Below are 26,588 nucleotides of genomic sequence, written 5' to 3' on the forward strand. Positions count from 1 at the left end.
ATTTATATAGATGGTGGAAAACTGACCCCTTAGAACAGTGGTTCTCAACCTGTGGGTCCCCAGATGTTTTTGGCCTACAACTCCCAGAAATCCCAGCCAGTTTACCAGCTGTAAGGATTTCTGGGAGTTGAAGGCCAAAAACATCTGGGGACCCCAGGTTGAGAACCACTGCCCTAGAATTTAGTGTACTTCTAGGAGCAATATTTGGATAGCTCAAACAATGGATCTCCACAAATACAAGGCATCTCCAGCAGATAATAAATGGGCACAGAAATATGCTGAGTTTTTGAATCTTTGGATCTGTCAAGTCCCTTAGCCAGGTTGAAACGAAACAAGGGAAAGCATTTTTTAATTTTTTAAAAATTTTTACCTCTTTGATACTAGGTTTGTCTTAACATTTAGACAGAATTGGCCCAAGGGGATTCTAGGAACGAGGAAAACTTTGCTCTGCCAACCTCTGGGCTGAATACTGTTCCTGCTCTTTTCAAATCCAAAATATTGCAGGGTTGCCAGCTTGTTCTAATCTCAGCTCAAATTGAACAGCCTGAACTCTGACTTGTTCCCGACCCAATTTCCTCCAACTATCATATATGTATATATATATGAGAGGCACTTTAGTTTAAGTAACAGTTACGATCAACTCGTTTGTTTTCTATTGAGGCAAAGTGTTGTAACTGAGTGTTTACACTTACCAGCTACTTGACGAGCCACCTGCCTAATGCGGTGCGACGGAGAAAGTGTACTCGAGACACACAAAACCGTGGGAAGAGAATAAAGCGCGCACACACAGCTCTACACACACATACGCACACTCGCATCGCTCTCTGTAGTGTGATTTTTCACAGCTTTTAGATTGCGTTGGGATAAGGGGAAATCCCTGCCTTTTGTACAAACTTGTTTTTATATAAACCACACATTTGCTGTACAGTACACGCGGAGGAAAAAAGGAAATGCCGTTCCATTCCAATTCCCCACCCGTTCATATCCTTTACAAGGCCCTCCCAAACCCCTTCCCCACCCACCCCCCCCAAAAACCAAAACAAACCCCACATTTTTGCAAACAACATCAACTATCTAGTGCAAGAGGGACAGAACTCAAAATCTCCACAAGAAAAGGGAGAAAAAAATAATAAACCTCATTCTTTTTTTTCTCTTCAGATTACAACAGAATGACGATGGGATAAAAGTCACTTAAAAGAGTAAAACCACAAATAAATAAAAGCAAAGCGAAAACAAAACAAAAGTAACAGTCATCTATATTCTCTATAATTTAAGAATATTAAGCCAGGCTATAAAATTGGCAATTTTTTAAAAACTTTTTTTTCCAATTTTTTTTCTGCATTACTATTTTTTTTTTTACTTCTTTAAATTATTAATGACTCCCTGAGCAAATCTGGGCTTAGTAGGTTTCGGATCAACATCTCGACAGGTAGATCTGCTTACAAATCCGCAAGACAAATGAGAACAGCGAAACAAATTTTTCAAGAACCATTTCCCCCTCTGGGTTGCTGTGAGTTTTCTGGGCGGTATGATCATGTTCCAGAAGCATTCTCTCCTGATGTTTTGCCTGCATCTATTGCAAGCATCCTCAGAGGTTGTGAAGTCTGTTGGAAACTAGGGTTTCAATGGCTTCTCTGTGTGGTCCATAAGCATGTGAAATCCACAAGAGGCATGTGGACAATTTCAACAGAAAGAACGAAACCATGTAAATGAACAAAATCTGGCTACCTGTATTGAAAAAACTCTAAAATCAGGGCAGTAAAGAAAGAACAACACTGAAAAAAGGGAATTCCAGACAAGAAACAATTAAGGCCAGTTAATCACCTCCCAACAAAGGATTCCCCAGGCAGTAAGAAGCCAGGTCTTGAAACTCCTAGGCCATTAAATGCTAATTTAAATGCTTCGTCAGGCCCCTACTCTGGCAGTTTTCAGAAGGAATCTAAAAACTTGGTTGTTCCGATGTGCCTTCGCAGATTAGGAATCCCCATCCCAAGTCCTAGATGCACTTTAGCACAACTAATGTTGCTGCACACCGCACTTTTAATCCTACATTCCTCCTGCCATCTCAGCACTTTTAACCCTGTACCCCATTGCGCTGGCCGAACCAGTTTTAATAGTGTCTTGATGTATTGTCATTGTGGTTATTTTGCTTAATTGTTTGATTTGTTTTGTTTATTGCTGTGTTATGTTTTCTATTGTATTGTGTTTTGTGGCTTCGGCCCGTGTAAGCCGCATCGAGTCCTTCGGGAGATGCTAGCGGGGTACAAATAAAGTTAATAATAATAATAATAATAATAATAATTATTAAATGGCCAATTGCAACATTCCAACTTGCCTCAAACAGACAAGAGTTCTTTCTCCTACCCTGGACATTCCACAGATATCTAAACCTCACTTATTTAGTTTCCAACAGACCCCTCAACCTCTGAGGATGCCTACCATAGATGCAGATGAAATGTCAGGAGAGAATGCTTCGGGAACATGGCCATACAGCCTGGAAAATACCCGACAACCCAGTGATTCTGGCCATGAAAGCCTTCAACAATACATTTTCCCCTCCTTGGCTTTGCTACTTTGCACTATAAATTAGGTCTCCAAATCCTTCCTCCTGGACTCCAGGTCCCTTGTAAAACACTTTATAGAACCCCACCTCCAACAACATCATGGTTTTGAGGCTCTAGTTTTGAGGATGGATTTTGCATGGGTTTAAGATGGAAGAAGTAAAAGCATTCAACCCAAATAACCCCATGGTCCATCAACTGCAATTTCTGGATTGCCGAGGTTCGTGGACATGGACAAAATCTGCCCCCTTAACGTCCAGATTTACCATTTGGAGAGCAGAAGCAACCCTGTTGGTTTGTAAACAGAGGAAGGCCTGAGACACATAAAGTCTGATGGAGAGAAGAATGGAAAACCCAACTTTTGTGGCATGGACATCCTGAAGGTCACGGGATTTTGCCCCTGGAGGTCTCCCAAATTTTGCTTCTGAAGGCCTCTGATTTTTGCCAGCATATCTCTTTCCCCCAATTTCCACATCCAACAACTGTTGGAATACGAAACTGGCCCAATCTGATTCTGACCTATATTTACAGAGAATACAGTTGTGTTCCATTGGACGAGGAATGGGAAATAAAAACAGGACAAACACAAAACTTTTCTGTTCCACGGAAAGAGAGAGAGGTACACATAAAGGCACCCACCCCAACCCCAATGCCCCCTTGGCCCTCGGCTAAGAAAATGTACATACTCTTATGTATGCCTTCTGGCATCAATTACAAAACTCCTCCAGGCGTTTGAAGGTGCTGCGACAAATGGAGGAGGGATCTCCAAACTGGGAGAATTTGTTTAAAAAACAGAGAGATACAAAGGGAGGCCACCACACACCAATCACGAGGGATATTCAAGTTTTGAAAAGTAACAGGAAAAAAACAAAACAAATGACCAAAAACAAAAGTCAGCGACACAGTTCAGGACTTTTCTGACACCCATTGTTCCCAACAGAGCTGGTATCTCAACCCTCATCCATCTCAAGATGCCCTTCTGTAATGTAGCGTAACGGACACACCTTGTGTTTCCCACCCGCCCGCTCTCAATTTTGCTTTTCCAACAGTATTTTTTAAATATATATAGATATATAAAAGAACCTCACAACAAGCACAGGTAAGGAGTTGTGTTCAGCATCTGAATTCTGCTGGACAGGGTTCTAGCTCTCTCCTCTCTCTTTTTTTGCCACCTGTCTCGCTTGCCAACATTTGTGCTTTGACAACCAAGAAGGTTCTTATTGTTTTCTTCTCTTTTGGAAAGTCACTAAAAGTGATAGAAAAGGGAGCAGGCATGCAGGCAGACTGCACACTTCCCACCGCCTCCGCACCCACTCGACTAAATTTGTTATAATACAGCCTGTCGGCACACACGCACGCGCCTTAAGACACAATGGGAGAGGGAGAGTGCCACTGTTTTGACAAGGCAGAAGGCCAAAAACCCTGGGCTTCTTCCAGCAGGATAATAGTCAAGTTTTCTTTTTCTTAAAACACACTTAGGGAATTAAAAGGTAGCTCAGAAGTTGAGTTTCGTGACAGGCCGCTCGCGGCTGCCGTCCGTCAGCGGGTTGGTGATGCGTTTGCGGTTGCGTTTCAGTTTGGAAAGGTCTTTATCGAAGACTTCGCCGGATCGCAGGGCCGAGACAAGGTCGTCAAACTCCCCGCCTTCTTCGCTGTTTTCTTTCGCCTTCCTGGCTTTGCGCTCCCTCTCTCGCTGCTCCTTGAGCTGGATTTTGGGGACGGGATTCGGAAAAAAGAGACAACAGAGGGTCAACAAGGAGATTTTTAATGCCAGGAAGGCCTTCTGAACTTCACCAATTACAACAAGGACTGTCAGGGAAGCAACTGGTGGGTGCATGAGTGCTGGGTCCTATAGTCCCAAAAAGGAACTTTCCCAAGATCTGTCATTCTCTTATGATGATACCAGTAGAAACTATACCACATAGCTTTCCAAACTGTGTGTTCCAATATATTAGTGAAGGCATGAGCAAACTTAGGGTCTCTGGGTATTTTGGACTTCATTGACTTGTACATGGTGGGTTTGGAACAAAGAGGTCCTAGAATCATAGAATCAAAGAGTTGGAAGAGACCTCATGGGCCATCCAGTCCAACCCCATTCTGCCAAGAAGCAGGAATATTGCATTCAAATCACCCCTGACAGATGGCCATCCAGCCTCTGTTTAAAAACTACAGATTACTAACTGGAGAACTGTATTGTGAGAGTTTAACTCCCATGCTACAGCAGCTCCGGAAGCTGTATTTAGCCCGGTCAGCTTCCGGGCTAAATACAAAGTGCTGGTTGTTACTTACAAAGCCCTAAATGGTTCAGGTCCAGGCTATTTGTCTAATCACATCTCACTATATGTGGAGCCCCCAGTGGCGCAGTGGGTTAAAGCGCTCCATGCAGTCATGCCGGCCACTTGACCTTGGAGGTATCTATGGACAATGCCGGCTCTTTGGCTTAGAAATGGAGATGAACACCACATCCCAGAGTCAGACATGACTGGACTTAATGTTAGGGGACAACCTATACCATTATTATCTCACTATACAGACCACCCCAAGCACTGAAGTCTGCGGAGGAGGCCCTCCTCTCAGTCCCACCCCCCATCACAAGCTCAGATGGTGGGAGTGAGAGAGGGGCTTTCTCCCTATCTCTGGAACTCCAACCCTAAAGAAGTAAAAAATGGTCCCCACCTTCCTCTCCTTTAAGACACTTCTAAAGATGCATTTATGCACTTTGGCATACGGAGAGGAGGAGGACTAAAACATGTTACTCGTTTGGAATGCTGTCCTTCCGGCAGCAGGCCAAGACCTGTTCATTCAGGTCAGAATACTACTATTATTAACAACTAGCCGTCCCCTGCCACATGGGGGTTCTGTGAGGGAGGGTTGGCCCAATTCAATCGTTGGTGGGGTTCAGAAGGTGAACTATAAATCCCAGCGACTACAACTCCCAAATGTCAAAGTCTATTTTCCCCAAACTCCACCAGTGTTCACATTTGGGCACATTGAGTAGAGTTTGGTCCAGATCCATCATTGTTTGAGTCCACAGTGATCTCTGGATGTAGGTGAACTACAACTCCAAAACCAAAGGACACTGCCCATCAAACCCTTCCAGTATTTTCTGTTGGTCATGGGAGTCCTGTGAGCCAAGTTTGGTTCAATTCCATCGTTGGTGGGGTTCAGAATGCTCTTTGATTGTAGGTGAACTATACATCCCAGCAACTACAACTCCCAAATGACAAAATCAATTTTTTTGAGTGAAGGACATACAATGGGTTGTTAGGTGTCTTGTGTCCAAATTTGGTCCAATTCGTCCAGTGGTTTTTGAGTTCTGTAAATCCCACAATCGAACATTACATTTTTATTTATATAGGTAACAGTGTTCAAATGATGGACCCAATTTTCAATACAAATGATGGGTCCAATTTCAAATTGTAACATGTTGCCATTGCAAAATGGCAACATGTTACAATTGCACAAAATGTTACTAACAGTTTAATGCTGAGCCAGAAACAAATCTAAAAAATAACTCCTCAAATGGATAATAATCTCATAAGACTTAATATTGTGGGGTCATCATCTTGCCAATGACTGAGGCTAGGGGTTGTTTGTGTGTTGGGAGAGGCATCTACCAGTAATAACTTGAAACACTATTTCCCACTCTTTCCAGTGGTAAAAGTTTCATGGTTTGCGGTTACAGGGATATTGCAATTTTAAACCGAGTCCCCCTTTTAGAAAGACCGTGTACATTATCTCAATCATCATTACAGCAATCATGAACCAGCGTTTCTCAACCTGTGACAAAGGGAGGTTTCCAAAGACAATCAGAAAACAGTATTTTCTGTTGGTCATGAGGGCCCTGTGTGGGAAGTTTGGCTCAACTCTATCATTGGTGCGGTTCAGAATGCTCTTTGACTGTAGACGAACTATAAATCCCAGCAATTACAGCTCCCAAATGTCAAGGTCTATTTTCCCCACACTCTGCCAGTGTTCCCATTTGGACATATTGAGTACTCGTGCCAAGTTTGGTCCAGATCCATCATCGTTTGAGTCCACAGTGCTCTCTGGATATAGGTGAACTACAACTCCCAAACTCAAGGTCAGTGCCCACGAAATCCTTCCAGTATTTTCTGTTGGTCATGGGAGTTCTGTGTGCCAAGCTTGGTTCAATTCCATCGTTGGTGGAGTTCAGAATGCTCTTTGATTGTAAGTGAACTATAAATCCCAGCAACTACAACTCCCAAATGACAAAATCAATCCTCCTCCCCCACCAACCACATCAGTATTCAAATTTGGGCGTATTGTATATTTGTGACAAATCTGGTCCCATGCTGATTCGCCTTCCGAGCTGTCATTGAAGGCGAACCAGCATGTTCACAGCTCAGTTGCAATTTCAACTAGGTATCACCTGCTCATAGGTCATATTCTGAACCATTATGCACAAAAACACATTTGTAGATCTGTATGGTCTACTTTTGTATGATGGGAGTTGGAGTGGATGGTGGGAAGTTGGAGTCTCTTTAGCTTTACTAATAAATCCTGACATCCACACTTTCCCTGCTTTGGCTGCTCCCCGGTTACCAACTCTTTGGTTCTCACCTGTGCTTCCATTCGTGCCCGCCTTTCCTCTTCCTCCTTCCTCTTCCTCATGTTTTCGTTCTCTTGCTTGGCTTCATTCACAGCTTGGAGAAATTGGTCAAAGATCCCAAAGAACTCATCCGGCTGCGTCTTGGCTGGCTCTTCTCCAAAATGCTTCACAGATTTGATGAACTGGAGGAAAGAAATTGTCAAGGCGATTGCAACAACCTACTAGCCAAATGCAACAGTCACAAATCCACCTTTCTCCATCTAGTTAAGCATAACAACAACAACAACAACAACATTTTATTTATATTCCGCCCTTCTCACCCCGAAGGGGACTCAGGGCAGATCAGAAGTACACATACATGGCAAACATTCGATGCTGTTTGTATAGACAATACACAGACAGACAGCACAGAAGGAGGTGTTGTTTCGATGCCATGGACGGTTGGACTCGAGTCCACAGGGGGTGCTGTCGCTCCATCCTCTATGACAAAGAGCCTCCAGTCAGGACTTCCTCATTCTAGCATTTTCTGATCTTCTTTGTGGCCTTGTAAAACACCTCGCCTGCTTTTAGCGGTACTTAATTTCTCTAATTTCAGCTAAAGCTGTTTACGAATTGCTTAGGTAAACAATGAGCAGGGCTGATGGTCAGCCGCTCACGCCGACCCAGGGCTTTGAACTTGCAATCTTTCAGCTGATAGATCTTATAGTTGTTGATGATTTACCAGCTGTACTAAATGTCCGGCATCTGTTTTAAGGAAGAAATAGCCCCCTTTTAGATGCTGGACCCTTGATCATTTTAGTTGCCCTCCTCTGGACTCATTCCAGCTTGTCAATATCTCTCTTCAATTGTGGTGCCCAGAATTGGACACAATATTCCAGGTAAAGTGGTCTAACTAAAGCAGAATAGAGGGGTAGCATGACTTCCTTAGATCTAGACACTACGCTCCTATTGATGCAGGCCAAAATCCCATTGGCTTTTTTTGCTGCCACATCACATTGTTGGCTCATGTTTAACTTGTTGTCCACGAGGACTCCAAGATCTTTTTCACACGTACTGCTCTCGAGCCAGGCATTGTCCCCCATTTTGTATCTTTGCATTTCGTTTTTCCTGCCAAAGTGGAGTATCTTGCATTTGTCACTGTTGAACTTCATTTTGTTAGTATCTTATTTGTAGTGCAAAAAACACTTAAAATAATACAATAATTAAAATAAAGAACAATTTTAACAAATATAAACTTGTTAGTATTTCAATGGGAAGTGTGGACCTGCTTTTGGCTGATGAGATAGGGTTGTTGTTGTTGTTGTTGTTGTTGTTGTTGTGTGTTTTCATGTTGTTTCAGACTTAGATTGACCCTGAGCAAGGGACAGGTAAATGACCTTGGAGGGCCATATCTGTCCCCCGGGCCTTAGTTTATGGACCCCATCATCCTAGATAATGGTCAATTCATTTGTGCCAAATGTGGTCCAGTGAATGGAAATACATCCAGCATATCAGTTATTTACATTACGATTCATAACAGAAGCAAATTACAGTTATGAAGTAGCAACGAAAATAATGTTATGGTTGGGGGTCATCACAACATGAGGAACTGTATTAAGGGGTCAACGCATTAGGAAGGTTGAGAACGACTGTTTTAGATTATAAAAAACTGTAGATAGAATTTGGATTAAGAGAAAAATGAAGACTGGAAAATGAGAATAAAGAGAAAGATGGGTAGATAACAGATCTGCAGGCTAAAATATAGAAACCCTTGTTGTTGGCCTTCTTCTCACTTTGTTCCAAACTTCGGTGCCATCACCGATGAGACCCTTCTCTTTCCCCACAAACCCATCTCTTCTGCAAAACTGCCATGACTCCTTCTCATGAACTCCAATTTTCATTTTGAAACAGTGGAGCAAGTCAGTCACATTTCTGTGTTTACTTGTTATGCCTTTGATTATCTAGCTCTTCTTTCTTTCTTTCTTTCTTTCTTTCTTTCTTTCTTTCTTTCTTATTAACTCAGGAGCAATAAAGCCAAACAGAGCTTGCTATTGCTGAGCAGAAGATATAAAACTCAAACGCATGACACGGGAGAGGGGAAACTTGCACTTTCAACTTCTCTTTGAAGGTTTGCTCTTGTATGTTATTTATCGTTGCCATATGTTTACATATTAGAACCAAATGTGCAAGTGAAGCTTTAGGAAAAAGGATTCTGCCACCCCCCCCCCCCCCCCCCCAATCTGTGTCCTTTTTGAAGGGAACGACATCCGTCCAAGCAGGAAGTTTTTGAAAACCACCTTGATGCCCATATAAAGTTTATTTGATCTTTTTGTAAAAGTCAAAGATGAAACAAGTGAATGATGCGTGTATAGTCCTGTCATGGCCATGAGAAGCAAACCAACAAGCCAGCCAACACAGGGATACATGATCCTTCAAGGTTGACTTTGGGGTGTTGTCTCACTTTTGGTAGCTTTTTATGACAACTAGCTTGGATAGCATTTATTGAAAAACGAAGCAGAAAAATCAATGTCTAAGTCACACACAAAAGGAGTGGATTTCCACTTGCTCAGCAGGAATTTACATCCATGCTTGCTCCTAACTCTGTCTCAATCTATTTAACTGATATGGGTATGTGCTTAGTGACAACACAAAGAGGGAGACTGAAACCTACAATCAGTGTTTTATTACATTCAGGACAGCAGGGAAGAAAAGTATTCGTATTTCTGATTTTCTTAATTACATGCACATCTGACTCTCACATTCACATCCAATGTCTATTGTGTTTTAATCGTTGTACCATGATTTTTATATGTTTTAATATGTGTTTTTAGGGAATGTATTTTAGGATGATGATTTTTTTTAACTATACTGTACTCTGCTTCAATCTGTAATGAGAGGCAGGTAATAAATAATAGTACTACTGTGTTGTTGAAGGCTTTTGTGGCCAGAATCACTGAGTTGCTGTGAGTTTTCCGAGCTGTATGGCCATGTTCCAGAAGCATTCTCTCCTGATGTTTCACCCACATCTATGGCAGGCATCCTCAAGGTTGAGGGGTCTGTTGGAAACTAAGTAAGTGACTTACTTAGTCACTTACTTAGTTTCTAACAGACCCCCCAGCCTCTTACTAAATTTCCAACAGACCCTTCAACCTCTGAGGATGCCTCTCATAGATGTGGGCAAACTGCCAGGAGAGAATGCTTCTGGAACATGGCCATACAGCTTGGAAAACTCACAGCAATCCTATTACTACTACTACTACTACTACTACTATTTATTATTATTATTATTATTTGAAACACAACAAGATGAGTCTAAAGGAGACAAGATCACTCTGCTGGCTGTTGTATTGGATCACACGTTGGACACTTCCCAAGAGTCTAGGACTGTGTGATGTATTGGTGAATAATGTGTGCAGATCCCAGTAAGGTGGCCTTTTGCAGCTGGCAGATGGTAATCTTGTCAGTACTGACTGTGTTTAAGTGGAAATGTTAAGTGGAAATGCTATCAGTGGAAATGTTGAGGTGTGATCACCACAGTGGGATTATCACAATGACTTTGAAAAGGCTGTCTAAGAACTTAACAGAGGACAATAGATCTCTAACACACCAAACAGGGCAACCCTCGTTTTCTTGGCTTCAGCTAAAAAGTTGTGAATTAACAATCAATTCTGTTGTACCCAAACTGGCAATTAGAACAAGAAAGTGGAAAGATCCGGAGCCACAGAGGGATCCAATGACTGTGAAGCAGCTGGATGGGAGTCAGCTGCATTAAGATCACTACTGACCAAAAGGTCATGAGTTCGAAGCCAGCCTGGGTTGGAGTGAGGTTCTGACCTTTGCAGCATCTGTCAGGTAGGAAATTTAGGTACTGCTTATGCGGGGAGGCTAATTTAACTAATTTACAATGCCGTAAAATTTCCAGCAAGCAAGCAAAGAATGAGGAAGTACTCCCTTAGTATCTCAAATGGACGGTGAAGCGACAGCTCCCCTGGTGGCCAGAATACTCTCATGAAAGCTGGAAAGTTAAATAGCCTCTATATATGTTGTGTCTCTATGACAATGAATGTTTGCCATGTATATGTACATTGTAATCTGCCCTGAGTTCCCTGCGGGGTGAGAAGGGCACAATATAAATATTGTAAATAAACAAATAATAAACAACGAGTCTTCTTTCTTACCAGTTCTTTGGCTTCAGACAAAAGATCCTCCACGTCTGAGAAGCTGAAGCTGGCCACTGTGATGAACTGGCTGACCACAGACACAAACTTGTCTCCTGGGTGGGAAGGCTGGGTTTTCTGATATTCCAGTTCCTGTGGAGGAAAGGATTTGATCACAGTCATGGGCCATCCAGTCCAACCCCCTGCCAAGAAGCAGGAATATTGCATTCAAATCACCCCTGACAGATGTTTAAAAGCTTTCAAAAAAGGAGCCTCCACCACACTCCGGGGCAGAGAGTTCCACTGCTGAACGGCTCTCACAGTCAGGAAGTTCTTCCTCATGTTCAGTTAGAATCTCCTCTCTTGTAGTTTGAAGCCATTGTTCCGCGTCCTAGTCTCCAAGGAAGCAGAAAACAAGCTTGCTCCCTCCTCCCTGTGGCTTCCTCTCACATATCTATACCTGGCTATCATATCTCCTCTCAGCCTTCTCTTCTTCAGGCTAAACATGCCCAGCTCCTTAAGCCGCTCCTCATAGGGCTTGTTCTCCAGACCCTTGATCATTTTATTTTATTATAATAATTATAATAATAGTAATAATAATAATAATAAATTATTCTACTGACACAAAAACACAGTATGTCACAGCAAATGAGATCTATATGCTGGATTTCTATAGATAATAATAACTATAATAATAATAACGGCGCTCCATGCAGTCATGCCGGCCACATGACCTTGGAGGTGTCTACGCACAACGCTGGCTCTTCAGCTTAGAAATGGAGATGAGCACCACACCCCAGAGTCAGACATGACTGCACTTAATGTCAGGGGACTACCTTTACCTATAATAATAATAATTCTATATTATTATTATTATTATTATTATTATTATTATTATTGTTTCTACTGGCTGAGAACTCTGGAGGTTGTAGTGCAAAAAAATGACCTTTTCCCCAATCTCAGTTCACAGAGATCAATGTCCCTTGAACTTCCAAAAGTGTAAATATTACATCTGCATCCACTCCATCCATATATTCCAAGCAAACCTTTCCTTATTTAAGTGCACATGATCAAAGACCCGTGGGTCATTAAAACTGTCGTAAGTCATAATGAGATACAGGTCAGGAAGGAAAACAACAAAAGGAAAGAAGCTGGCCTCTAGGAAGAGAGATAAAAGGGCCTTCCGCCATCGTTTCCCTTCTTTTCCTCTCTGAGGACTGATGCTAAAGGAACGCTCCTTGAAGTCGCAGCAGGGGACCATTAAGCGGGTAAACAATGCTTACTTACCGTCTCCACAGCCCTCAGGCCGCTCCGCAAAGTGCCAATTTCTTTTTCCAGCTCCGTCATGCTGCCAGGGGGAAAAGGGAAATGGAAGCATGTTAATTTGCCAAGCAGCTCCCAGCCAGGCTCTAAAGCCCTCTTGGGCTCCACTTACTGCCAAACGCTTTCCGATTAACGCCGTGTATATGGCCATGAAGCCCACTACAATTGGTGTACAACACTTTAAACAAACCACAATTAAATATGAGTGTATGGATATAAAGTTAAAATACAATTAAAATTCCATTTGGGTTGTTGTAGGTTTTTTCAGGCTATATGGCCATGGTCTAGAGGCATTCTCTCCTGACGTTTCGCCTGCATCTATGGCAAGCATCCTCAGAGGTAGTGAGGTCTGTTGGAAGTAGGAAAAAGGGTTCATATATCTGTGGAATGACCAGGGTGAGACAAAGGACTCTTGTCTGCTGGAGCTAGGTGTGAATGTTTCAACTGATCACCTTGATTAGCATATAATGGCCTGGCAGTGCCTGGAGCAAACTTTTGTTGAGAGGTAATTAGATGTCCTTGTTTGTGTCCTCTCTGTTGTTGTGCTGTTGTAATTTTAGAGTTTTTTTAATACTGGTAGCCAGATTTTGTTCATTTTCATGGTTTCCTCCTTTCTGTTGAAATTGTCCACATGCTTGTGGATTTCAATGGCTTCTCTGTGTAGTCTGACATGGTGGTTGTGAGAGTGGTCCATCATTTCCGTGTTCTCAAATAATATTCTGTGTCCAGGTTGGTTCATCAGGTGCTCTGCTATGGCTGACTTCTCTGGTTGAATTAGTCTGCAGTGCCTTTCATGTTCCTTTATTCGTGTTTGGGCAATGCTGCTGCGTTTGGTGGTCCCTATGTAGACAGCTGCATGGTACACGGTAGACTCCTGCAGAAGTGAGAGGATCCCTCTTGTCCTTTGTTGAACGTAGCATTTGTTGGACATCTAATTGCCTCTCAACAAAAGTCTGCTCTAGGCACTGTCAGGCTATTATATGCTAATCAAGGTGATCAGTTGAAACATTCACACCTAGCTCCAGCAGAAAAGAGTCCTTTGTCTCACCCTGGTCATTCCACAGATATATAAACCCTTTTTCCTAGTTCCAACAGACCTCACTACCTCTGAGGATGCTTGCCATAGAAGCAGGTGAAACGTCAGGAGAGAATGCCTCTAGACCATGGCCATACAATCTACAACAACCCAGTGATTCCGGCCATGAAAGCCTTCGACAATACAAAATTCCATTTAAAACTCACCATCCTCCCCAGAATCCCACCCACAACCTCATTGCGTGGATTGAGTCTTGGCTTATGGATGTTGATTCTGAACTTCTAACAGTTCAGAATCAAAGAGTTGATTGGATTGGTGCTTGTACTCCAGTTGATTTTACTAGAAAGAGTATAGGAGGTCACTGGATTATATAATACAGGCAGTCCCCAATATATGAACATAGGTTTTGTAGGTTTGTTCTTAAACTGTGTGTGTTGGAATAGGTACGTTATTTAAATGTAACTAACGAAATCCTTTCCCCCCACTGTACCTATATTTGATGTTTTATTATTGATCATGCTTTTAAATGTACTGGTTTAGTGATTAGTTGTTCTATGTTTTTATTTTGATATTTAATTTCATTCGATTAGTACAATGCTGTTATTATTCTGTATTACGTTTATTGATGTAATGTTTTGGTATTGTTGTGGCTGAGATGTTCCCTGATGATGAGGATGATGGGATTCAGATTCCTGGCTCTTTTTCTGTGCCTCAGATCCCTGGGCCTACTTCTAGGTCTTTTTCTGAGGCTCCCACAGACAGTGGAGAGTCAACAACACATCGGTTCTCAGAAGAAAAGAATTTTAATGAAGGAGATAGCGAACAGGTGGGGAGGCTGTTGCCTCCTTCCCACGCTGATACTGAAAGTGCAGAAAGCCTTGACTCGGCAGGCTCGTCTTGATTTGCGGGTCAGGCGGCGTTCTTGCCTGGCCGGCAGATGAGAAACCAGCTCAGGCCAAGGTCAATGCAATGCTTTCATGTTGGTGAGAATATAATGTTTTCATGTTAGAAAGGTATTTAGGTTTCTTGCAAACTAAGGGAAAGCGTCAGTTCAATGTAGCTGATTAGCCTGTAAGCTTCATGGATTTACCTTAGCTGGAAAGCAGCACGCTTGGGACTTCTTGCATTGTGATTCTTGGAGCAATTGTCTTTGCTTGTACCTTGGTCTCTGTTTTGAACTTTGCCTATAGGATTGTGCCTTTTTTTTTTATCTGAAGATCTTTGGAACTGTGTTCTGCATTTTACCTGAATCTTTGGAACTTTGCGATGCTTATTCTGTATTTTGACTTGGATTTTTTCCCTCAATAAACTATAAAACTACAGCTCTTGTGTGGCGGTGTTTGGAAGCAATGTGAAGCTTTCTCTGAGTTGCAACAGGTATATGCCAGGCACTTAATATTTGCCTTTGTATGTGCAAACTGCCCTGAGTCTCCCAGGGGAGATAGGGTGGTCTAAGAATAAATAATAATAATAATAATAATAATAATAATAATAATAATAATAATTCTATCAAAGACCTCTCTAGGCAATTGGCTCCATTGCCATACCACTCTGTTCTTTACTCTGAGAAGACTTCCTGTTATATAGCAATTCACAAATATAACTAAATTAGGAAATGAATGAATGGATGCTAGTCTGGCACTTACTTTACTTTGGCAGCCCCAGGGACATCCTTCAGCTCTTCATGCAGGTTGAGAACGTTGGGGTATTTCTTTTCCACGATGGTGATGAGATAGTGCAACAAGGTAATGTTCCTTTGGGAAAAAAGAATAGCAGGAGAAAGCAAGTTAAGTACGGGTGTCATAAACCCTTCAGTGATTTTTCCAATTCAGAGGCAAAAGCATAGGGTCCTAAATGCAGCAACAGGCCTCTGAACAGGCCAGAAGACCTAAAAATCAATTTAGAAACATAGAACCAAAGAGTTGGAAGAGACAGATGGCCGTCCAGGCTGTTTAAAAAACTCCAGGGAAGGAGATTCCATTGGACTCCAAGGCAACATATTCCACTATTCAACAGCTCTTGCTACTAGCCAAAAGGTAAGCCAGCCCAAAGCGACACCTGAAAGATTTAGCCCCTTAGAAAGATATTTATCCATCAGAACTTTAGGGTTCTACAAGAAGCAGAATTGAAAAATGGTGGCTGAAGTTACACTTAAAATTGTACCTGTTCCAACTTATTATACATATAGGTAAAGGTAAAGGTATTCCTCTGACATCAAGTCTAGTCGTGTCTGACTCTGGGGGTTGTTGCTCATCTCCATTTCTAAGCCAAAGAGCCTGCATTGTCCGTAGACACCTCCAAGGTCATGTGGCTGGCAAGACTGCATGGAGTGCCATTACCTTCCCGCCAGAGAAGTACCTATTGATCTACTCACATTTGCATGTTTTTGAACTGCTAGGTTGGCAGAAGCTGGGGCTAAAAGCAGGAGCTCACCCTGCTCCCCAGATTTGAACCACCAACCTTTCAATCAGCAAGTTCAGCAGCTCAGCAGTTTAACCCACTGCACCACCAGAGGCTCCTCTCATATACACATACATACATATATAGAGGAAGAAAACTTTGGATAGCACAGGGAAGGGGTAACACCTTGTGGTGTTTGTTTTGCTGTCTGTGCCCCTGTTCAGAAGATTTCCTCTCACTTTCTGTCCCTGTGATCATTGCATTTTGAAAAAATTGGCTTGTTGTGGAAACAAGGATTGGTGAGAAAGCTTCAGTGGAGACCCCTTTTCCCCATTATAATTACACTTTCAGGAGTGAATTTCCCTTCCCAGAGGGACATTTCTCTTGTTTTCTGTTGTCTCACCGCCATTCTGAACTATGAGTCAGATATTTGTAACCTGAAGTCTGTTTGTAATTATCTACTGAAAAATCCCAGGTTCTTCTCAAAGTGGAAAATGGATCCAGCCCAAACTCCCATCTTCATGCGGAAAGCACTCACTTGTCGATGCTGGATTTGGTGTCTGCAATCTTGTTCAGACTAGAGATTTTGAACCCATAGGCGTTGCCGCGCTGGCCCTTGTTCATGTAGTTTCCAAAGGCCAAGACCACTTCCAGCAGTTGCTTCAGGCTCTTGCTCTGGAACACTTCTGTGGAAGCAGTGCGGATTGCTATGGAGGGCAAGAAGAAAGATGTTTTTCAGATATTGCAATAATTTGATATGGAACACAACGTTTATTGGTGTTTCATATATACCACATGCACATAGAATGAAGGAAATGTCACACAGTATTTTTTAAATTATGTTGTGCCTGAAACAAAGTTGGTGTATGCATTGAACAGTCAGAAAACAAAGATGCCACCATCTCAGTCCTTCATGTGGACAATTTTGGAGTGTTTTGCATTTTGGACTTTCAAATAGGAAACACTCAATCTGTACACTATTAGTGCTTTCCAAAATGATGCTGCACCTGTGACAGGCAAAAGAGAACTGAGAGATTTGGAGGAGGGGGCACCTGTCCAAAAAGACCATCTCCAGTTTTAGAACTGACCAAACTCTTGCTTGTAAGTCACAGTGTTCTGTCGCCGCTGGGCCTATAGCTAGTTGACTTTAGATATAGGATGTGTAACCTTTACCCAGCGGGAAGCCAGGGGCCCTAGGAAAAGTTCTCAGAGGCTTCCTTTACAAAAGGACTCTTCAGATGGCTTAAAAGGTACAACAAAGTCTTTTATTAATGAATCCAACAGGAAATGTAAAGCTTTCTTGGCAAAGTATCAGTTCTCTCAAACTTGTCCACAGGGAACAGGCACTATCTTCAATAACTTTCTTCAAAGGAAAATTCCCCTTTTTAACTTCTCCCAAGGCTGACTAAAATCCAACCCTCACTGGTGTGGGATCCTCTGCCAGGCTGAACTGCTTCTCGAAACACTGAGAGGACCTACTAGACAGGCAATGGATGTTCTTTAGAGTTTAAGGCTGTCTTCCTGGAAACTCCCAAGGCTGTAGGAAGGAATCCCTGGAGTTCTTAGGAGACTCTTAAAGCTCCCTGGCGTTCTTTCCCTGGAGCTCTTAAAGGTTGAAGCCTTTGTACAGGGGAAGTAAACACATCCTATATATTGGCTAACCTTGCTGTGACTGACTGGAAAAGGCTCCCTTCCCTCCAAAGCCTAGAAAGGGGGCGGAACCAGGGAACCCAATGATAATTGACAGGTGGCTTGCCCTATGAATGCAGCCAAAAGAAGCCACCTATCTGCAGAGTCTCTGCAAACTTAGAACTATAAACCAACGCTCAGTGCAAAGCACAAAATTGGAGCTCCTGGAACAGCTGTTCCAGAACACACAGAGACCCTCACGACGAACCTACCTTCCACTTTAGGTTTAACTTCAGCAACTCTCTCAGCAAACTTCTTCTTGAAATACAAAGACTGCAGTCTCTGCTGGTAATGGTTTATCCTGCAGGAGAGCAGAGAAAAACGTCTATTAGGAGGGGTGTCTCATAAACAAACCGATCTTCTTTGTGCTTGAGCACCCTGTCACTGTTTACAGAAGACTTGCTTTCTATCTAAACTCTCATTAACTTCTGCACCTGACAAATCATACTCAGACAGTTCCTCTGGGAAAGACCGTGAAAAGCCTCTCTCAGGAATGTGACCTTGTGAATCTTCCTGAGACAGCTCGAGCCTCTCATCTGAACTTAACTCCAGTCATACCTGACTCTGGGGGTTGTTGCTCATTTCCATTTCTAAGCCAAAGAGCTGGTGTTGTCCGTAGACACCTCCAAGGTTATGTGGCCAGCATGACTGTATGGAGCACCATTACCTTTTCACCAGAATGGTACCTATTGCATGTTTTCAAACGACTAGGTTGGTAGAAGCTGAGGCTAATAACGGGAGCTCACCCCACTCCCTGGATACCAATCACCTGTTGGGGTTCAGCCTGCGCGTGAACCTGAACCTGATTCTCTGATTGTATTTCCTGATGCAACTGAACAGGCTACTGAACATGAATTTGTCCCTGATGGTTTGGAAACTGTTGATTCTGAGGTCAGTGGCTTGGAAAGTGAAACTACGCATCCTGATGGGAATGTTTCTGAATCAAGCGATGAAAGCTCTCCAGAGGAGCTAGCACCTGCCTTTTTTAATGAGGATAGAAAAGGACAGATTTGGAAAAACAGGAGTGAATCACAGAGTCTGCGAAGGTCAAGCAGATTAAAGGAAAGGGAGGCACAGGCTTCAAAGCCTGGAGGCGTGTCTCGAAACAGCTTCTTTAGTTTTAAGTGTCTCTCCCCGGGCTGTCTCGTTAGATCAAGCATCGTTTAGACTGAGGCATTACCTTGGCAGATTTCCCAGTTCCCATGGCCTGCATTCCCAGAGGCTTCTAGTTTCCAAGTACGGTTAGTGAAAAGCTAACAGGTTCCAAGTTTTTATAGTGTTGCTTTTGGAATTTTGATCTAGTTCATAGATATTCCTGACTGCTGAATTATACTGTGGCGTCTTGGACTTTGTATTTTCCTCTATTTTGTAACCAGTTTTCATCAATAAAAAAGGATTGTTTTTTCCTACAGTCAAGTGTGGTGGATTAATATCTTATGGTCTTGTTTCCTGATCTGGGTTGCAACCTCACCAACCTTTCGGTCAGCATATTCAGCAGTTTCGGAGATCTTTACCAACTATCCAGCTTCTCAGATATCAGGACGTGTCTTGAGATGTTCCTGCTAGTTTCCAACAGACTGGTCATTGTGTTCTCAGCTTACCTGCTCTCAGCTACAGCAACAATTTTCTCCATCCCCAAACTTCTACGTTGTAGTCCTTACTGTTTCAGATCAAGTAAAAGATCACTTTATATCATGTATGGGCAAACCTGGGCCCTCCAGGTGTATTGGACTTCAACTCCCACAATTCCTAATAGCCGTTAGGAATTGTGGGAGTTGAAATCCAAAACACCTGAAGGGCCAAAGTTTTCCCAGCTTGCCATAGAGTCACCCCAGACACCTGCCATAGAGTCACCCTAAACTTTGGCCCTCCAGGTGTTTTGGACTTCAACTCCCACAATTCCTAACACCCTACAATTTGTTAGGAATTGTGGGAGCTCTAAAGCATCATTTGGCATTGTTTGCAGCACAGATGAAGAGTGCCAAGATAGAAGTGCTGCTCCAATCACCTGCTCATTTCGAAGAGGAACCTGTCAGCCTTCGCCATCCGGTCCAGTTCATGCTTGTGCTCCTCCAGGAGGTCAATGTCCGCCTTTTCAGGAACGAATTTCAAAAGCTAAAAAGGAAAACATAAGATACACTTTTAAACACATGTTGACCGTCCACGTAAGTCTATTAGTTTATTTATTTACTCTATTTGTATCCCGCCGTTCTCTACCCCAAAGGGGACACAAGGCGGCTTTACATATGGCAACTATTCAATTTATTGTCGAAGGCTTTCATGGCTGGAATCACTGGGTTGTTGTAGTTTTTTCGGGCTATATGGCCATGGTCTAGAGGCATTCTCTCCTGACGTTTTACCTGCATCTATGGCAAGCATCCTCAGAGGTAGGATGCTTGCCATAGATGCAGGCGAAACGTCCGAGGATGCTCGCCATAGATGCAGGCAAAACGTCAGGAGAGAATGCCTCTAGACCATGGCCATATATGTTGTGACTCAGATAACAGAGATTGTCTTACACAGCAATCACTCCTCCTTCTCCTGCAACCAGTAGTAGATACGGTGCCAGGACGCTGAGCCTCAACAATATAGCCCGAAAAAACTACAACAACCCAACTATCCTATTTATTTATTTATTTATTTGTCATATTTATATACCGTCCCTCTCAGCTCAGAGGCGACTGATACAAGAGTATAAAAACAGTACAAAGCCTTAAAACATTATTGTGAGTATCTCCACATCACGGCATTATTCCATTGCGTTATCAAGTAGTTCCACGATTCCGTATAGCTATGTCAGATTTGGGAAGGCCTGCTCAAAAAGCCATGTTTTCACCTTTTTTCGAAAAGTCAGGAGGGAGGGAGCCAATCTTATATCTCTAGGCAGGGCATTCCACAGTCGAGGGGCCACCGCTGAGAAGGCCCTGTCTCTTGTCCCCGCCAGACACATCTGCGAGGAAGGCGGGACCAAGAGCAGGGCCTCCCCAGAAGATCTTAACTTCCTAGATGGTTCATAAGGAGAGATGCGTTCGGATAGGTAACTTGGACTGAAACCGTTTAGGGCTTTATAGGCTAAAACCAGCACTTTGATCAAGAAACAGTTAAAATACATCAAGTGAAAATTTTTAAATTATATGCACATTAAAAGAATATAAAACATTACAATCATTATGAGAGCAGAGTGAAGCAGGGGAGCCAGGAAGACAGAGTTCCACCATGTCTACTGGGTCATCTGTTGGGAGCCCCTCTCCCCAGCAATAATATAGTAATATATAATACTAATATTGTGCTGTGCTAATATTATAATATATTGTATACATATATAATATTGATAATATTATAATGTAATACAATTCTAATAATTATATATTTTATATTACATGTAATATTACTAATAATATTACAGTATAGTGTTGCAAAAAGTGCAAAAAATGTGCAAAAGCTGGGTTGCAGCTAAACATTAAAAAAAACAAGATTATGGCAACAAAGAATGATTGACAACTGGGAAATAGAGGGAGAAAACTTGGAGGCTGTGATAGACTTTGTATTCTAGGTGCAAAGATTACTGCAGATGCCCACTGCAGCCAGGAAATCAGGAGACGCTTACTTCTTGGGAAGAGAGCAATGACCAATCTCGATCAAATAATGAAGAGTAGAGACATCACACTGGCAACCAAGATCCACATAGTTAAAGCAATGGTATTCCCCATAGTCACCTACGGATGTGAGAGCTGGACCTTAGGGAAGGCTGAGCAAAGGAAGAGAGATGATTTTGAACTGTGGTGTTGAGGAAAGTTCTGAGAGTGCCTTGGACTGCGAGAAGATCCAACCAGTCCATACTTCAGGAAATAAAGTCTAACTGCTCACTGGAGGGAAGGATACTAGAGACAAAGCTGAAGTACTTTGGACACATCATGAGAAGGCAGGAAAGCTTGTAGAAGAGAATGATGCTGGGGTAAAATGGAAGGAAAAAGGAAGAGGGGCCAACAAAGGGCAAGATGGATGGATGGTATCTTTGAAGTGACTGGATTGACCTTGAAGGAGATGGGGATGGTGATGGCCGCCGAAAGGGAACTTTGGTGTGGGCTGGTCCATGAGTTGGAAATATCTGAATGAATGAACTACAACAACATAGTAGTATACTACAATATAAAAATATATAGAAATATATAATATTAATATTGTGCTGTGGTAATAATATAATATATTGACTCACCTGTTCAAGCATGTCCTTCGGCAGGTCCTCTTGCTCATCCATTGTCAAAATTGCACGTTTGATTTCGTCGTTTGATAATTTCAGCCTGCAAAAAAAGAACAGCAGAGGATGTTCAACTGAACTTTCACAATGAGGGAGAAAACCAGTTTCCTAGAGTCCAGTTCCAGCTTTTGATCCAGGCAATGCCAGAGGAATGTTCCCAACCAGTATTTCTTATGCAAGGGGTCCCCAAACTAAGGCCTCTGAACTGGATACAATTCCCCAAGGTCATTTACACAGCTCCCACCCTAAACTTTAGACTTAGAGTCGTCTTAATTCTGAAACGACTTGAAGGCACATAACAACAATCCTAATTAATTTGACTCTCTCATCAGCCCAAAGCAGGCCCACACTTCCCATTGAAATATGCAGTCAGTTCCCATACAAAGCGGGGTTGTGGCATTATATAAGCAAATTATGAGAGTTTATGAGGTTCATTTGAACTCTTTGTTCAAATGCAGCTTGAAAAGGAAGGAAAGAACCACCTAGAACCTTAAGATCATCCGGAGAAGCCCTGCTCTCGGTTCCTACGCATTGCAGTCGTGTTTGGTGAGGACGAGAGGCAGGGCCTTCTCCGTGGTGGCCCCTCGGCTGTGGAACTCCCTCCCTAATGAGGTTAGATCTAACCCCTCCCTTCTGACCTTCCAAAAGAAACTTAAATCTTGGTTATGGAATCATGCATTCACAGAATAGTTGTTTTATTGGGAAGACAAGATTTTATTGGACTATTTTGGACGACGATTTTAATCTGGTGATTTTAATCTGGCAAACTAGTTCTAAAGTATATATTCTTAACTATTTTAATGTAAATGGATGTATTTATTATGTGTTTTATATCATGTTTGGCATTGAATTGTTGCCTGTTTGGAAGTTGTTCTGAGTCCCTCCTCGAAGGTCGAGAAGGACGGGTATAAATGCTTGAAATCTATATAAATAAAAATGTAAAGTTCGTTTGTGGGATTAACATAACTCAAAAACCACTGGACGAATTGATACCAAATTTGAACACAATACACCGATCAGGCCAACGAGTGACCATCACTGAAAAAATTGGTTTTGTCATTTGGGAGTTGTAGTTGCTGGGATTTATAGTTAACCTACAATCAAAGAGCATTCTGAACTCCACCAATGATAGAACTGAACTAAATGTGGCACACAGGACTCCCATGACCAACAGAAAACACTAGAAGGGTTCGGTGGGCGTTGACCTTGAGTTTGGGAGTTGTAGTTCACCTACATCCAGAGAGCACTGTGGACTGAAACAATGATGGATCTGGACCAAACTTGGCATGAATATTCCATATGCCCAAATATGAACACAGATGGAGTTTGGGGGAAATAGACCTTGACATTTGGGAGTTGTAGTTATTGGGATTTATAGTTCGCTTACAATAATAGAGCATTTGGAACCCCACCAACGATAGAATTGTGCCAGACCTCCCACACAGAACCCCCATGGCCAACAGAAAATATTGTCTTTTCTAGTGGTCTTTGGTGAACCTTCTGACACCCCCTCATGACCCCCCCCCCCAGGGTTGAGAAATGCTGCCTTCACCAAGGCAAGAAGACATAATGAAAGCCCTCCTGACAAAGAGCCATCCAGTCATAGATAGATATATATGATACACACACATATGACAGGTATAGTATCATAGATTTGAAAGGGACCCTTAAAGAAGGACAATTATATGTTCCATATTCCAAAGTAGGCAAACCAGACAATCTCTACATCAACACTGACAAAGAAACAAACAAAAAGTACTGTTTACACACAAGCATAAAGAAATTACATATATTAGAAACCAACACTTTCTCATTACTTTATTTTCCAGATCACCACACTGGGCCACAGCAATGCGTGGCAGGGAACGGCTAGTAAATAATAATACATAAACAGAAAGCAGAAGGTAAAACTGATTCTTGGAAAAGAATGGGCGATGTTTTGCAATCTTGAGCCAATTCTTGAGTTTACAGCAAGGGACAGACTGGCTAGTATGGCATCACTGTAACTCCTGATTTCTCCCATTATCCTCAGCCAACTACAGCGAAGCTCAGTCAATCTTGGATCAGAAATGAGAGAGAAATGTTAAATGCAAAGAAAAATGCAATAGCCAGCAGGGAGCGTTGTTTTCTTGCTTTTGATCAACAGCTACTCAGCTGATTCAAAATCCCTATGGTTGGATTTTTGCTGGTGTCAGGTTTAGACCATAGGAGGTTGGTTGAGGCTCTCCAAATGCAAGTCATGTCACCTCTCCTCACTGTCTAAGCCCAATGAAGAAAGGATATTGTCATACTGAGGAATAAGCAAGCTTGTTTTTTGCTACTCCAGAAACCAAAACAAGGAGCATCGGGTTCAAACTACAGGAAAAGAGATTCCACCCAAATATGAGGAAGAACTCCTGATGGTAAGACCTGTTTGACTGTAGAATATGATGCCCAAGAGTGTGGTGGAGTCTCCTTCTCTCGAGGTTTTTAAACAGAGGCTGGATGGCCATCTGTCAGGGGTGATTTGAATGCAATATTCCTGCTTCTTGGCAGGGGGTTGGACTGGATGGCCCATGAGGTCTCTTCCAACTCTTTGATTCTATGATCTGTCAGGAGGGCTTTGACTATGTATTCCTGCATGTTTGGGTAGGACAACCCTAGGAGGTCACTTCCAAGCCTATTGTTGGATGATTCACTATCTGAAGGGCAACATGTTGCACACACCTAATTTCAAGGTTTTACAATAGATAACTGTTCGGGATCATGTGTGTATTTCAGATTGTATGTGTGTGTGTGTGTGTCAGGAGTAACTCGAGAAACTGCAAGTCGCTTCTGGTGTGAGAGAATTGGCCATCTGCAAGGACATTGCCCAGAGGACGCCAGGATGTTTTACCATCCTGTGTGAGGCTTCTCTCATGTCTCCGCAAGAGAAGCTGGAGCTGAAATATGAGCGCTCACCCCACTCCCAGCAGTTTTCCAGCACAAGGGTTTACCCATTGCACCACTGGGGGCTTCTATTTCAGTCACTCATTATACAATTCTATCCTAACATACAGAGTAAATATGCACTCTGAGCACCGTAATGTAGCAGCCAAAAAAAGCCAATGCAATTCTAGGTGTATCAACAGAAATATAAAGTCCTGATTATGAAAAGTCAAAGTTGCACAATATGGAATAGTTCACAGAGTAATATACCTAAGCGATTCAGATCACCTGCTTAATGAACTCCCCAGGTGATGTTTGGCCTGTCACTATCTCCTCTTACCTGACCTATCTAAATTTGTGAGAGGAAGTCATAGGGAGGAGGGAGCAAGCTTGCTTTCTGCTGCCCTGGAGACTAGGACGCGGAGCAACGGCTTCAAACTACAGGAAAGGAGATTCCACCTGAACTGTTCAGCAGTGGAACTCTCTGCCCCGGAGTGTACTGGAGGCTCCTTCTTTGGAGGCTTTTAAACAGAGGCTGGATGGCCATCTATTGGGGGTGCTTTGAAAGCGATTTTCCTGCTTCTTGGCAGAATGGGGCTGTCTCTTCCAACTCTATGATTCTATGGTTCTATCTACAAGGTTGTCATGAAGCTGAAGTACATAGGAAGAGATCTGTTTACATTGTCCCAAGCTTACTAACAGATAGGTGAGGCATACCTACAATTTGTAAACAATATAAATATTGTCTCCCCGATTTGAACCCGCAGGAGTACTGAGGAAGAGAGGTTTGTGTTCATGCACATCTGCAATGGGATATGAAAATGTTTCTTTCATACTGCAACCCCATAACATAGCCAAACAAAACAAAACAACAAAAACCTGGGTGTCTATGCTTTGGGAAAAAATGTATTGGATAGACTGCATCAGCTGTTGTTTCTTAGATATGGGTGAGCAGATGGCAATTCGCAGATGCAGCATGTTCTGTATCTCGAAAACTAGAGCTGATAGGGGAAAACTGGTGCCATTTTTGGAATCAGCAGGTCAGATATACTCAGAAACAGGGCTAACAGGGCAACAAAATAACAACAAATCATCATCATCATCATCATCATCACCACCACCACCACCATCATCATAGAATCATAGAGTTGGAAGAGACCTCATGGGCCATCCAGTACAACCCTCTGCCAAGAAGCAGGAAAATAACAACACAGCAACAACAACAACAACAAGCCAGAATTGAAAAGTCAATGACAGATCCCAAGTGTAGACTCTGCAAGGAAGCAGATGAAATGAAAGATCACATCCTCAGCTGCTGCAGGAAGATTTCACAGACAGACTACAAGCAGAGGCATAACATCGTTGCTCAGATGATTCATTGGATCTTGTGTCTCAAATACAATCTGCCTGCAACAAAGAACTGGTGGCATTACAAGCCAGAAAGAGTTACAGAGAATGAACACATCAAACTACTCTGGGCCTTCTGAATTCAGACAGAGTTTTGGAGCACAATACTACTGACCTCACAATCATGTTAAAAAACAAAGTATGGATCGTCGATGTTGCAATCTCAGGTGACAGCAGGATTGAATAGAAACAACTGGAAAAGCTGAGACGATGTGAGGATTTAAAGATGGAACTGCAAAGACTCTGGCACAAGCCAGTAAAAGTGGTCCCATTGGTGATCGGCATGCTGGGTCTCAGA

General features: G+C 42.5%; 1 protein-coding gene across 2 annotated transcripts in view; it reads right to left on the reverse strand.

Annotated features, from left to right (window-relative positions):
- Positions 1 to 1,030: 1,030 nt before the first annotated feature.
- Positions 1,031 to 26,588, reverse strand: part of DAAM1 (dishevelled associated activator of morphogenesis 1) — a 287,972-nt gene continuing 262,414 nt past the window's right edge. For both annotated transcript variants that reach the window (XM_067463067.1, XM_067463068.1), the window contains 9 exons: positions 21,935 to 22,019; positions 19,727 to 19,833; positions 17,931 to 18,019; positions 16,568 to 16,736; positions 15,276 to 15,383; positions 12,558 to 12,618; positions 11,292 to 11,423; positions 7,146 to 7,316; positions 1,031 to 4,266 (listed from right to left, as the gene is read on the reverse strand). In XM_067463067.1, the coding sequence (XP_067319168.1) occupies positions 4,057 to 4,266; positions 7,146 to 7,316; positions 11,292 to 11,423; positions 12,558 to 12,618; positions 15,276 to 15,383; positions 16,568 to 16,736; positions 17,931 to 18,019; positions 19,727 to 19,833; positions 21,935 to 22,019 (1,132 nt within the window). In that variant the 3' untranslated portion in view covers positions 1,031 to 4,056. The remainder of the gene's footprint in view (positions 4,267 to 7,145; positions 7,317 to 11,291; positions 11,424 to 12,557; positions 12,619 to 15,275; positions 15,384 to 16,567; positions 16,737 to 17,930; positions 18,020 to 19,726; positions 19,834 to 21,934; positions 22,020 to 26,588) is intronic.

Source organism: Anolis sagrei, chromosome 1 (assembly GCF_037176765.1).
Source record: "Anolis sagrei isolate rAnoSag1 chromosome 1, rAnoSag1.mat, whole genome shotgun sequence".
NCBI classification, from domain to species: Eukaryota; Metazoa; Chordata; class Lepidosauria; order Squamata; family Dactyloidae; genus Anolis; species Anolis sagrei.